We start from the raw sequence: 14,021 nt of genomic DNA on the forward strand, positions 1-14,021 counted from the left end.
CTCTAGCTGCATTACTGCGGAAGTCTTGATCGGTGCCTTTATTTTATTTATTTTATTTCAAGAAACCCCTAAAGGCCCTCACAACGAGGGTATTACATAGGGGGTGACAAAAATTGTATGGCAATCTAGAGAAGGAATAGACAACAAGAATAAAATGTGGCAGCACAGCAACAATCAATGAACCATAATGAGAAAACGCAACATAATAAACAGAACACACACACACACACACAAAAAAAGAAAAATCAAACATTGCGGTAAACGGAACAGAACTAGAAGAAAAGCTACTTATCACATTCATTTTTTAGAAGTTCTTGAAATTTCGATGTGTTTATTTCAGTTGCGATTGTAACAGGCAGCTGGTTCCACTCAATAATGGTTTTGGGTATGAATGAGTTCGCAAAAGATGAAGTGCAGCAAATGATGCGTTTGATCTTGAAAGGATGGTCACGGCGGGGAAAGAAGGCCGGTGGTGATTGAAAGAAATCGTCATGAAGCAACGGATGATGGTAAATTTTCTGAAAAAGAGTTAAGCGAGCAAGTTTGCGACGATGGGAGAGGTTAACAAGACCAGCACGAGCTTTTAACGCCGTGACGCTAGTGAAACGTGAGTAATCTGAAAAAATGAAACGAGCAGCACGGTTTTGCAGGGATTCGATGTTATCTATGATGTAGGCTTGATCCGGGTCCCATATGGCTGAAGCGTATTCGATTTTAGGTCGGATTAAGGTGATATAAGCAAGTTTACGCACAGGCGCAGGAGCATGTTGAAGGTTACGTTTTAATAAGCCAAGAGAACGGTTAGCAGCTGCTAGAATCAGATCAATGTGATAGTTCCAGGTTAAGTCAGACAGTAGGTGAACACCTAAATATTTGTAAGTAGAAGCTGCCTCAACTGTTACGTCATTAATAGTGTATTTGGTTGGGATGCGGCAAGAGTTTCTTGTAAAGGAGACGAGCTTTGTCTTAGAGTGGTTTAGAGTCATTTGCCACGATGAACACCAAGTGTTAATTGAATCGAGATCAGTTTGTAAATATTGGTGGTCAGTTTCACCTTTAATGGCCCTGTACACAACACAGTCGTCAGCGAACAGTCTAATTTTGGAAGATACACAGTTAGGTAAATCATTAATAAATATTAGAAAGAGCAGGGGACCAAGCACGCTCCCCTGGGGTACACCAGATGTGACTTGAGCCATGGAAGAGTTAGAACCATTAACAGCGGTGAACTGAACGCGAGATGAGAGGAAGTCTTTAATCCATGCTAGAACCTGAGGGTTAATATTGAGATGCGATAACTTGAGTAGTAATCTATGGTGGGGGACCCGATCAAATGCCTTAATGGGACACTAAAGAGAAACGCTAAATCAGTTTAGACTGATAAAGTATATTCTTTCAAAACATAATTTTCGTTAATTTAGAGGTTGATTGCTAAAAGAGAAAATGATGGCCAAACTTACATTTTTAGAATTTCATGCCAAATCTCCAGCGCCGGTATGTTGGCACGGCGTCACGGATTTCAAAGTATTTTCTCATGTCTGGGCCATTGTGACACCATGAAAGTTCTCGAAACTTGCGAAGTTGTTTCTTTGGCTCCCTTAGATATATGCTACAATGTAGTCTATCTTCAACGGAACAAAAAAAGTTTGCTGGACACAAAGAGGTGCTGTCAAAATACATGATATCATCATGGCGAGTTGGTGCGGGAACTTAAGGTGGCGGCACCACCTGCCTTTCATTTTCACATCTTTTCTGGCTTTCCTCCTCTCATGGTAAGAGTCGCTTTTTCAGCATTGTAGAAGCACAATGTACCAATACAGCTCAACTTACTTTTCTCTATAGATTAAAAAAAATAATAAAAAAAGGAATTCTGGCATTTTACATGCCAAAGCCACAATATTATTGAGGCACGTCATAGTGCGGGACACTGGATTAATTTTGACCACCAACATGCACCTAATGCACGGTACGCGGGCGTTTCTTTTGCATTTGGCCCCCATCTAAGTGCGGCTGTCGCGGCCAGGATTAGATCCCGCACTCTCGGGCTTAGCAGTGTAACGCCACTGCGCCACCATGGCAGGTTTTTCTCTTTAGTGTCCCTTTAACATATGAGAAACTTTACTATGTTCACAAAATTGATGTTGGGAGAAATTCGCACCCATTAGGCACCATTTCTCGCTCAAGTTTTTAGATAAACAGGCAGTAAAAATGAAAGGAGAAACATAAACAGCCAGAAGCACAGCCTCTCCAGACAAGGAAATAGGATGGTCACATTGGTGTACAGCGGCGGTATGTTCACATCATACACAAATCATATTTTTTTTTTTCTGGTGCAACAGCAACACGCATCGATAAAAATGATAAATGACATGATGCAGTTTCATTGCATAACGTTTTTCTTTACAATGACAAAGTATGTGCCGCTCGCAATAACTTCCAGCAGTGGAGCTTATCCATTCATCCAAAAAAGTACTGCTTAAAAGAATACCCATCACCCACCACTGTAGCCCAATGGCTATAGGGTTGCGCTGCTGAGCATAAGGTCGTGGGTTCGACACCGGTTGTGGCAGCTGCATTTCCATGGGGACAAAATGCAACAACACTCGTGTGCCGTGCACTGGGTGCACATTAAAGAACCCCAGGTGGTCAACATTATTCCGAAGGTGGTCAAAATTAATCCGGAGTCCCCCACTACGGCGTGCCTCATAATCCACGTAAAACCCCAGCATTTAATATTTTTAGTTTAAGCACGCACACTCATCTGTAAGCTCTTGCCAATGTGCAAGGGTTCCCCTACTTAATTCATGGTTTATAACCATGGACACTGATGTATAGTAATCCCGTGGTCCTGTCATTGGTCGTGCTGCCAGTAACACCGCTCACCTGTCGGGGACGCCCTGGCTTGGTAGCAGCTGCTTGCAGCTCATCCATTAGGTGGCTTTGTCCACGAAGTAGTGGTTGAAGAACAGAAAAGATGGTTTCGGCTGTCAACTCTGACTGGCGCTGCAGCTGGTGCAAGGAGCGCAGCAGTCGCTGCAGCTGCTGGGGTTGCTGACCTAAATGAACCTACCGGGAAAGGTTGGAGAGATGCTACAGTACATCTGCTTGTGGCATGCCCAAAATCAGCCAAAAAGCCATGCTGAATATATCCACTGCAGACATACACAACAAAATGAGAGCAACTGTGCATCTGTAGCCTACTACATGTTCTCAGTATGCAGTACCAAAGTATTCTGTAGTCTTATAATGCCTGCCCAGAAGCTCTACAATGCATGAGAGCCTATGGTGCACTGTAGTGGTGCCACATTATAGACATTTTATTCTTGTTGTTGCTTAAATACTTTCAACTCAAAGTCTTTTACTGATTTCCAATATATATTTACACAAATGAAATATAGGGAAGGAGGTTCCTTTGTCAAAAGACTGTATCGGTACCACCCACATGACATTATATGAGCAGCAATGACATGCACAGAGAGAAAGTTGAGGTCATCCTAACTGAGGTTCATGAATTGTGGTGGCCGACATCAGGGAAAGTGGTGCTCTCTAGTGACCCTTTGGTTTTAGTGCCACTGGGCAGGTATCGTAAAAAGACCAGCTACAGTGAACTCAAGCGATCAGCTTATGCGTTTGTTAGCTCTGTTTAGATTCAGGCTTGCTTCTTACACTGTACTGCGTAGGCTATTTTTTGCTGACACGCGTGTGTGCATTTCCATGCAAGTGCATGGGTGAATACAGGCTTAGAATTCATAGTCTTTCAAGCACACTCTGCAGCCAAAGTGTGACACACTTCACTAAAGCTTCATTTGAGGGACACTAAAGCAAGAGCATAGCCGGGATAGGATGCACGAAAGGATCAGCATGAAGAGACCTTGAGCAACCAAATAACAAGTTGACAAAGAAGAAACACACGCAACAGGTGAATAAAGGGCACACGAGATTGCATATTTGCAGGGATGCTTTGCAAAGCAACACTGGCAGGAAAAGTGCAGTTGAGGAATGCTCAGTGTACTAAATTCAGTGCCATCAAGTTGGACAGTGAGAGAATACTGACAATTGGAATCACTGCTGTATGACAGCAGGCCCTCATCATAGACTACCACGTTTAAAAATATCTTTTTGCAAGCAATCAGTCACCAGTGCCACGCCAACGTGCAATGCTTTCAATCTCGGCATAGAGTTTGGTGTCGTCAATGCACTAAACTTGCAGCTGTCTGATGCGCACTAAACACCCCTACAAATGTCTCATCTCGCATTGTGAGCTCCAAGTTTTCACAACAGTTATGTGAATCTGTGTGCCAAACTGTTTTCTTTTTGTGTAATGTCTGTAAGTGTGAATGCATTTCTGTCTGTCAAGCACAGCTCTCCTGTTCTCGATGACGCTCACAAAGTAGCTTCCCAAATGGATATTGCTATCCACCAAGTAAGTTCTGCAGGTAGTTGCAAGATGGAGAATGTTTCACTGCAAGAAAAAAGTGCCATTCACATTAATTGTTACAGGATACAAAAGGTTCCGGCGCCTCTTGGCTGCTGATCAATTAACCCTTGCACTGCCATCTTCCTGGATAGCTAAGATCATAGAGTAACTGCTCAGGAAACGTGATGGTTTTGGGTTTGTTCCTTAGATTAATTAAGATGGCTTATTCATAGCTCTGATGTTTGCTGTTCAGGGACTGCTTTATTGCTTTGTGCTACAGTAAGGCGTATGACAATTATTCCTTGCACGACCACAGTCTCCATCTCTATCCTCACTATGTGATGCGCAATTCCAATAGCCGGAAGGCAGGCTTAAATTAATTTTCATGCACCTCTAGTTTCCGAAGGAACAGGTGTATCTTTTTGAAGTTGAGGTACTGCAAAAGCTTTCCACACTGCAAGGCTTGCTCAGGCAGCAGAAAGCCCACGAAGTCATCCACCAAGTCTTGACGGTCGGGGAAAAGTTCCTCGATGCTCTTGTATAGCTGTTAAAGAAAAGTGCAAGAAAAAAAATGCACACCTGTGGAGAGCAGAATGCAAAGGTGAAAACATGCACAGGTACTGCGAAGTACTATAGTGGAATCTTGTTCAATTCAAACTGCAATTAATTAAAACTTCCGGTTCATTCAAACAGCTGCTGTGGTTCGATTAAAGCTATGTGTATTTCGATGTATGAAAACAACAGGTAATTCGAACGTGCCAACATTTACGACGGTTAAGTCGAACATACTGCGCCACCAACCATGCTCTCAGCTGCATGCCAACTCACACGGAGGTGCCCTCCGACCCAGCAGTGTAGCGGTGTGCCGGCCACTGCTTCCAGGTCCCATTGCAAATAGCGTATTTTTATGCATTATAACCCGCAGCAAACATTTTTTTTAGTTATGCAATAAAGTCGTGGTGCAGGTTATATGCGAATTTTGACACTAGGTGCAGCTTCACAGCAGCAAAAATTTTGCCTAGAAGTGTGGCTTCATGGCAGCATGTGCTGCGCTTCCAGTGAAGCCACACCTACGAAACTCGTCACTCTTGTTAGCTCAATGTACATTCACTGCCTACGGTAGTGTAGTATTGCATGTAAGTTCTCCATTCAATAAGATTCCTTTAATTTGAACTGCGTTTAATTCGAACAATTTTCGGGCCCCTTTGAGTTCAAGTTATCAAGATTCAATTGTACTCACTCTTACTGATGAGGTTCACTGACACTAATGAGGTTTTACCAACTGCACTGCAGTTGATAAAACTGCAGGTCTGTAATGAACTGCACTTGTGAGCCACGTGGCGGCACTATTGCCGATTCTTAATGCTTATGGTGTATAGCATTATTTACAAATATCATCACAGAAAGCAAATGATAGCATCAGTTTTACTAGCAGGGGCAATAGTCAATTTTCGATGTGAGGAGGGATGTAGAGCAACACATCCATATTTAATACAATACACTGCTTTGTTCGGAATCCCAGACAAGTCGCGGACAATTATGGGATCTTTGTGATCCCATAATTTTGAATGCAAATTTTACTCAGTAAATTGAACTGCTAGCATGACCCTGGCCAGACTTCTAACAAGGTGCTGCCGCAAACCTTCCATAGCAAGGTGCAGGAAAAATATAATCGTTCAGCTTGAATTTAGTTCCTAAATGTTGCAAGGAAAAGACTGGAACCCTATACGAGCTGCAAGGATTATGGGAGCTGTTTGTGCAAGACTGCAAGCACCTTGCATGAACAACAAGCTACTAGTGTAACATTAGGCATGACGCCTGAATTCATGCAAACATCACTAAATAAAAACATAAAGGTTCACATTAGTTAACTGGTTCTCACCCATTGGTATTGGGTAATAGTGCAAAACTACATATGCAAGAAACACACAAGGAATGATAAGCGCTGCTTCCGATTGCTGTGGATTATTTCCAATACTATAGCATATAAGCCAGGACACTAAAGAGAAAAATTACTTGAACTGCACAAGTAAGTTAACCTTGTACAATACCAAAAATACTTTGAAATCTGTGACGTCACAATAATGTCACAAAATTCAAGACACTGAGCTTTGACCTTCATTTTCTCTTTTAATAATGGGCCTATTACCGTGAAACTAACGAAAATATAGTTTTGAAACAACACTTTATCAGTCCGAACTTATTTGGTGTTTCTCTTTAGTGTGCTTTTAAAACACGCGCGCATATGCACAAGCCAAATGACTATTTAGCAAAAGGAGACACACTTGCCACGGCTCAGCATGCCCATGTTCTACAGAAATACAATTTCTTTGCCAGACCGTGCAATGGACAGTTTGCTAACTCGCACCGACTGCCCACACCACGAGGGCAGTCTCTATGATTATGTGCGTGCGATAGTCCCGAAGTCTTGAAGCTTGTCCTTGTCACTTTTACAATGTCTGGTTTTGCACTGTTACACAGTAACATTACTGCGGCGCAAACTGAGCTTGAAAAAGGAATAGTCCACTTACCTCAACAGGGTTGACCTGGTCACCGTGGGCACTGTTCATGAGGTGAATGAACTTCTTGTGACGAGCATGGTCATCCTTGAGCGCTTCTTGCACTCTAATCAGGTACTGCTGTGTGAACTGGTCCTCCCGCTCCTCTTTCTGAGCGTTGCAAGAGAAAGAGAAATGACACAGGTGAATAAAAACAGTGGCAGATGTGACTAGAGAGCTATGTTCGTTTTCCCGATGTAAGACTCGGTGAAACTCTACTAAAAAAATGAAGAGCATGCAGGTTATGTCAATAGCCCAGCCTGTGCTTTTTTCTTTATTATTATTATTTTCGAACTTTGAGCAACCAAAAAAGTTGAAAGTGGACAGCAAGTATGCTTTATAACACTTGAGACGTTAACTTACTGAAAATAAAAACAATTACGTGTTCTTTCCTTCAGTTTAAGTCTATAAATATAGCAGATATGCTCTGCCAACCAGAAATTGCTATGAAAAAGCTGAAAGCTTCCAAAACATGGAAGACATTAGTGTAGTGCTGCTAATATCATTAGCACCACTGTGTGACTGTCCTACTGGCTCTTAGAATAAAATTAGCATAAATGTTTGTCTTTATTTCAATAATGCAAGATAGAATAGGGTCAATGCCCGTCACGTGGCATCCACTGGCTATCATACACAGAATTTCTGCAGCCGCATTTCGATGGAGGCGAAATGCAAAAACATCCGTGTGCTTGCGTTGTAGTGCACGTTAAAGAACCCCAGGTGGTCAAAATTAATCCAGAGCCCTCCACTACGACGTGCCTCATAATCAGAACTGGCTTTGGCACGTAAAAACCCCAGAAAGAAGAAAAAAAAAAGAAACACAGAATTTCTAAGCAGAATAGATCTTGGTCAGTAACGAGGCTGTGAACCTTGAAGTATGCTCAGCCCCAATAAGCGAAGTATACTGAGTGCTGATAATCGTGCAGGCGGTGGTGTGTTGTTGCTGTGCCTTCAATATGATGAACCTCATGGCCCTAGTTTTGGACAGTGTTAACATGATATATGAGCATCCCAACTTCACATGACACAAACCATGGGAGCACTGCCACAGCATGAGCTGCCTTGGCCTTTTACAGAGTGAGATTTCCCAATTTTTTTTACGCATGAAGCAGAAATGGCAGGGTGCATTACGTCATGCACCTGATGTGCCAGTGCACAACCAAGTGTAATTTGCACAGAGATTATCACAATGTCTCTGGTATGATGTACCAACAGTGTTTGCAGCTGCGAGGAGCCTGTAACAGCTAGTGCAGTAATATTTATATTCTAAATATTGCGTATCAAGTTTAAATGCCAGCTGGTCCATGAAACCACGTCCATTTATTTGAAACAACGCCTGCATGACATCAGTCAAGACTTTTATAAGTGTAAAGATAGCTGTAATGAGGTGGCTGCACGTTTTATATGAGTTGCGCCGTAAGTTTTTGCCTGATAAAGTCTGCACCCATAGGCAAGGAGCTGTACCTTACTAGCGTAGGCATTCTCCCAGTGTGGTGCCACAAAAATACATTTCATGCATGTTGCATGGGGTGACTGCACTAGGAACCAACATTTCTGTCCCCATGAGAGATTTAAGTTTGGTTATGCTTTGCATCTCACAAAACAGCTCGTACAATCTGGACTATGGCAAGGGCCATAATTCTACCAAATGTCCTATGCTGCATTGTGCACAAACACGTGCTCATCCAACCCTCAAGCCTATTACCTGGACCCCAAACACGAGCAACATGATAAGCAACAGAGCTTTAACCAGTGCGACACAGGACACAGCAAAGGAACCACAGGACAGAGTGCTGTGTCCTGTGGTTCTTTTGCTGTGTCCTGTGGCATACTGTTTCGTTGTTTAAGAAGATGTGCTAACCAACCTAAATGAACATGCTGTCACCGTTCATGTGATGAGCCACAGGACATTGGCTGCAAGCAAGATACAACAGACAGAGCTGATATTAGAGAATTTTAGCTGGTCCAGTGTTCCAGTAAACACAGGTGGACTGGGCATTTTACTGGATGGGTGAGAGGTGTAAACGTAAGTGACTTGACAGTTGGTGTCACCTCGCGGCGCTGAGCTGAACCAGACAAACACAGAGCTAATATTGCATCAAACAAGAGCATTCTATAATGCTACAAAAAGTTTGACCAGCAGCGAAAAAAGAATACACATGGTTGATGCATTATTAGGTCTGTGTTTGCCTGGTTCAGCTCTGCAACACCAGGTGGCTGCATCACTCTGGCCGCTCACATTTACGCCTCCAACCTTCCGGTAAAATGCCCAGTCCACCTCGTTTACTAGAACACCGGACAAACTATGAGCACACTGTGAGATGCAAAGCATACTATCTCTCTACTGTTACTCTCTACTGTTACTCCTAAACCAACAAACGAACAAACAAACAAGTGAACAAATGAAAGAAGAAAGAATGAAAAGCCAATCAGAAACTTAGTCACAACAGACACTGATGGCACCAGCACAAATTTTATGCAAGTACACCTGCTCTATCCTTGCTTGCCTTTTACATTTCTGTCTTTCCCCACGGCCAAGTTCCTGAAGCACCCTAGGATTAAGCGTGCCAACTAGGAAGAGCCAATAACCTGTTGTACTTAGTCTGCTATTTCTGCATGCATAGTGTTCTACACTCAAACGTCACCATGCCGAAGATGTGGCAGCATGGTGGTGTGCCTTAGCTGAAATGTGGTAGTGCCAAAAGTCCCAAGTCTGAAATACACAAGAAAATGATGACATATTGTCATATGTTTTGGCCTGTCAAATAAATCAGGAGAATGTTATACTATTCACCCTTTTTGCGGAGCAGTTTGTTCTAGAGAAACGAGATGGCACTTTCAGCGGCGCGCCGTACGTCGCCTCAGCATCCGTGCACAAATGCGAAACCATTACTGCTTCTACCTTGCTTCTGTGTGATCAGCTGTCTGAAATGCAACTGAGTTTTCGCTCACGCACTGTGCTCCAATCATGCTGGACAGAATCGTGTGGATTGAAGACATGTGCAGTATTTGGCTGCAAAAATAGTGACTGGCATATTAAGGAATGTAATGAATATGTTTGGCCAGGTTCGCGGACCACAGCTGAAACTGTCTGTACGTGTTTCCGGCACTTCGTGATGTACGGCTTTCCTCGAGGATACAGAAATTTGCTCATTTGCCAGCATTGTATCCCTAACCTTCAGAGAAAGGGCTTCAGCCTCGGTACGTTGGCAAGAGTGAGTACCGCTCGTTAAACAATGAACAATGATAAAGAGAGTAGCGCCACTTCCTGTCACAGTAGGTTTCGCGTACAATGTCTACACACATCTACCCCAACTGGCACGGAAACTTACGCACCACTCTTTCGCCAATGTGTCAAGAATAAGTGAGTGGGCACACACGTGAATATATGCACACTATATACGCACAATAAATGACGGTACCACACTGATAGCGCGTGAATGGTTGAAGCTGAATGTTTCGTGACGGTCCACAAGAGTAAGCGAGTTACGAGCGATAATACATTTTCGCTACAAGGTATTACAATGTACAAAACAGCTACATCTCAAGCCTTGTCTGCAGCAAGAACAAATCTAACGGAACTGAGCAACCTGCCAGCGATTAGGCAGGAAATGATCACAGAGTGAGCGCACCGAGGAACTTTACTGAGTTAGAAACATGACAAGCTGCTGCTTCAAAATAATTGCCCAAATAAAGAATGAAGATCAAAACACGCTAATCCTGATTCAATTCATGAGCGGAAAGTTTCGATAGCTTGGAATACATATTTAACCCCGCTTTTAGAGCAAGCGCCATATATGTTGCTCGCGCCGTTTGGACGTAGCGTAATCAGCTCCGAAAGCACTTTCGTATGTTCTCTGAAGCTGTGGCCAAAGCTTCGTTTCATCTACCCAGTCACCGTCTACGATATCTCCCGAAACAGAGGTTTGCTAAGCCGCACCGGCGTCATATACAGCCATTGTAAACACAGAGGCAACGGTGGCAGTTGAGGAAAGCAATGGACGGACCTCACCATGCGATCAAACATGGCAGCGCCCACGGGATCGCCGCGAAAAGGGTCAATATTATGTCACAACAGCAGTTTCATGCAACACCATCAAGGGAGTAGCACCACTTACTGCAACCCAGATGATTACTCTAAATGCACAGCATATCACCAATACTGCTGATGCTCATCAGTTCATACATGTCACCTAAGGTATAAGTTTATATGTTTTTTTTATGATTTGAAATTTCTTTGACAAATGTGAATGGAAATGCCTCAGCAAAGAAGCATTACTACAAATTATTAGTACAAGGGACGCTGATTACCAGTTTACTTCTAGCCTTTCCCATGCATACTATTTGCCAAGTTCATGAACGTGGTACCAGTACGTGGCAACAGTCTGCAGCCTTTCTGAGGGACTCACTAGGCTGATTTGACAGCAGGTCCATTACATTAGGGGGCACATCGTGTTAAGAGGACAGTGGATATAAGTGTACCCTTGGAGATAAACAGCAGTGTGAGAACAGACCAAACAAGAAAATCAGCCCTCAGAAACAAGAATGGATAACTATCAGCAAACCTGGTGGTGCTCTACACTTTCTAAACAAAGACACTGGCTTTCTTTTGTCAGCATTTAGTAGTTGGGTGTTTGAGATATTCCATATGGCCGCTGTCGCCGATACTTCAATATCTTTTAAGCTCGCTCCACTTCACTGTCCTAACCATGGAAACGGGGCGCCAGTGTTTTTAGGATATGTGTGTCGAAATAGTTCACGCAGCTGCCATAACTTTGGCATGCACATTTCGATGTGTACACGATGGGAACTTGGCATAGGCTTTGATGGATCACATCAGTGGGTGAGAGAAATGAATGAAGGTCTCTGAAATTTGAGCCTGGGGCAACTTTTTTTGTCTGTCTCCCTCTTGAAATTCCTTGCTTGATTAAGTGCCTTCACAGTGAGCCAATTCGTGCTTATTCTACCTTATTTTTTGTACCTGTATTCACACAACAACAAACACCGATCTGCAGCCCAGTCAAGCACCACCTCAAAAAGTGTTGGAGGGCCCCTTTAGGAAACAACCACTATAGCCCGAGAAAGAATGCTTTCCAGTGCACCCATTGTTGCTGCCCACCCACCAAGGGATCAGAGTCCACAAGGCCAGGAACAAGAAGGGGCAAGGTGGCCTCCGCGTCCTTCTGCTGCCGCGAGCGCTTGCGACTCAGGGCCTGTTTGCGACGGAGGATTGTGCTGCTGGCTGCCATCAGTGCAGCCAAGTCTCCTTCATTGTCCTCAGCCTCCTCTGATGCAGCTGCTGGCAATGCCTCTTCGTGTGGAACTCGCCCTGATGCGTCAACAGGCTGAGCCACAGCTTCAGCTGATGATGTCCTTTCGGGCAAAGTACTGCTTGTTTGCACCTGCCAGTCAGTAGAAACAATAATGCAGTCAGGTCTGACTGTGTTGAACCCACGCTATTCAAACGTCCTTGACATCAGATTGTGCCCGCCTTTTTCTGAATGTAACCCATAAGCCACAGGTCTTCAACATGATTGAATTCAACATTATTTAATGGGGCCCTGCAACAATATTTGAGCATGGTACTAAATCTTAATCTGCCCAGTAGCTGGGCAATGCTATTACCAACACTTCAGCCAAACACTATTACTGCATATGATACGGTGGTCCTACAATTTCGTTTGATAGAACCCCTGCCATTCCCTGCAACCTTCTGAAATGCCTGCCACCCTTCGTGTTATGGTGGTTCGAAAAACATGGTGGCTATTGGCTTCACATCTTTGGATGTCACAACTAACCAGTGCCTCTAACATGAAAATGTACACAGAACTGTAGCCATCGTTCGCTTGACTTCGCAGAATGAGTGAATGAATGAATGAATGAATGAATTTATTTTCATGCAATTGTGAGAACACTTCCTGCATACATGAAATGGATAACAATAAAATGTGCTAAATTTTAGTAGCATGACAGCCCTGTTCAAAACCCCTTCTTAATATGCATGTGAGAAGGGGTGCTTCTCACATCCATAATGAGAAGGACCCCGCTGACGTGAACAGTGTAAAGCCCCGTTTTCAAAAATGTTCGCACGAAACATTAGCACTGTTTAGACGACAAACAGTGCACCTAACCAAACACCTTCCTCACTCTTTCCATAGACCATTATTGCCAATGACACATCTTTGGAGCATTTTCATGGCTGCCCCTGAACTCTTTCAAGCACCCACGAAGGAGTCTGTTTTTAGGTCTTGCATTGGCGGTGCCGAGCTAATACACCAGCGTGATGCCAAACAAATCTGGCTGATTATTTTGCTGCTTGTACACTGGCCCTAAACAGTGGATGTGTAAGTGGTCTAGTCCACTCTACTTCAATATCAACAGCTCAACAGGCTTCGTGCAATACTTTCAATAGTAAAGTAGCAATTATGTGAACAACCTTTATTCCAACCAACCCAGCGCAGAAACATGCCAGCAAGCCTGGAAAACAGCAGGGTCTTACCGGAGCAGTAGAGGCTGATGTCGAGGGCTCCTTGTCGTAGCTCAGTCGCTTCTTCACAGGTGTCTTGAGGAGGATTTTTCGTCCATACTGGCTGTATTTCTTCAAGATTGGCGAGATCTGTTTCAGAGGCGACACCACAGTGTGTCGAGGTGTCGGCGGAGAGACGACAGTTACTGTTGCTGGTGAGGAGGCAGTTGCTGGCGATACCACAACGGCACCTCCAATGGCCAGTAGGCTGTTCGAAGGGCAGACCACAGCTGCAGTGGAAGGTGCGCTACCAGCTGGCCGAATAAGTGGTGGTGGGGTAGGCGTCCCCGCAAGTGATGGCATCACCCGCCGTGTGGGACGCAATGAAAGGTGCAATTGCTGCAATGAGACAGGTAAGGTCATTGTCATCATCACCACTACAGCAGCATAACAATGGCCATCAGTCCAGACTCAACAGGCTGCATGCCTCACCCGCAAATTTACCAATTTCATCACTACTTGTAATTCTCTGTTGTCCTGCACTGCTTTTCTTCCTGGCATATCCATTTGTTACAATTAT

General features: G+C 43.8%; 1 protein-coding gene across 1 annotated transcript in view; it reads right to left on the minus strand.

Annotated features, from left to right (window-relative positions):
* LOC119442032 (GON-4-like protein) overlaps nucleotides 1-14,021 on the minus strand; it is a 55,716-nt gene that overhangs the window by 13,556 nt on the left and 28,139 nt on the right. Inside the window, 6 exon segments of the mRNA XM_037706748.2 lie at nucleotides 2,884-2,915; nucleotides 2,917-3,066; nucleotides 4,809-4,961; nucleotides 6,949-7,086; nucleotides 12,099-12,377; nucleotides 13,475-13,840. Coding sequence (XP_037562676.1) covers nucleotides 2,884-2,915; nucleotides 2,917-3,066; nucleotides 4,809-4,961; nucleotides 6,949-7,086; nucleotides 12,099-12,377; nucleotides 13,475-13,840 — 1,118 coding nt within the window.

The sequence above is a fragment of the Dermacentor silvarum genome, chromosome 2 (genome assembly GCF_013339745.2).
Source record: "Dermacentor silvarum isolate Dsil-2018 chromosome 2, BIME_Dsil_1.4, whole genome shotgun sequence".
NCBI lineage: Eukaryota > Metazoa > Arthropoda > Arachnida > Ixodida > Ixodidae > Dermacentor > Dermacentor silvarum.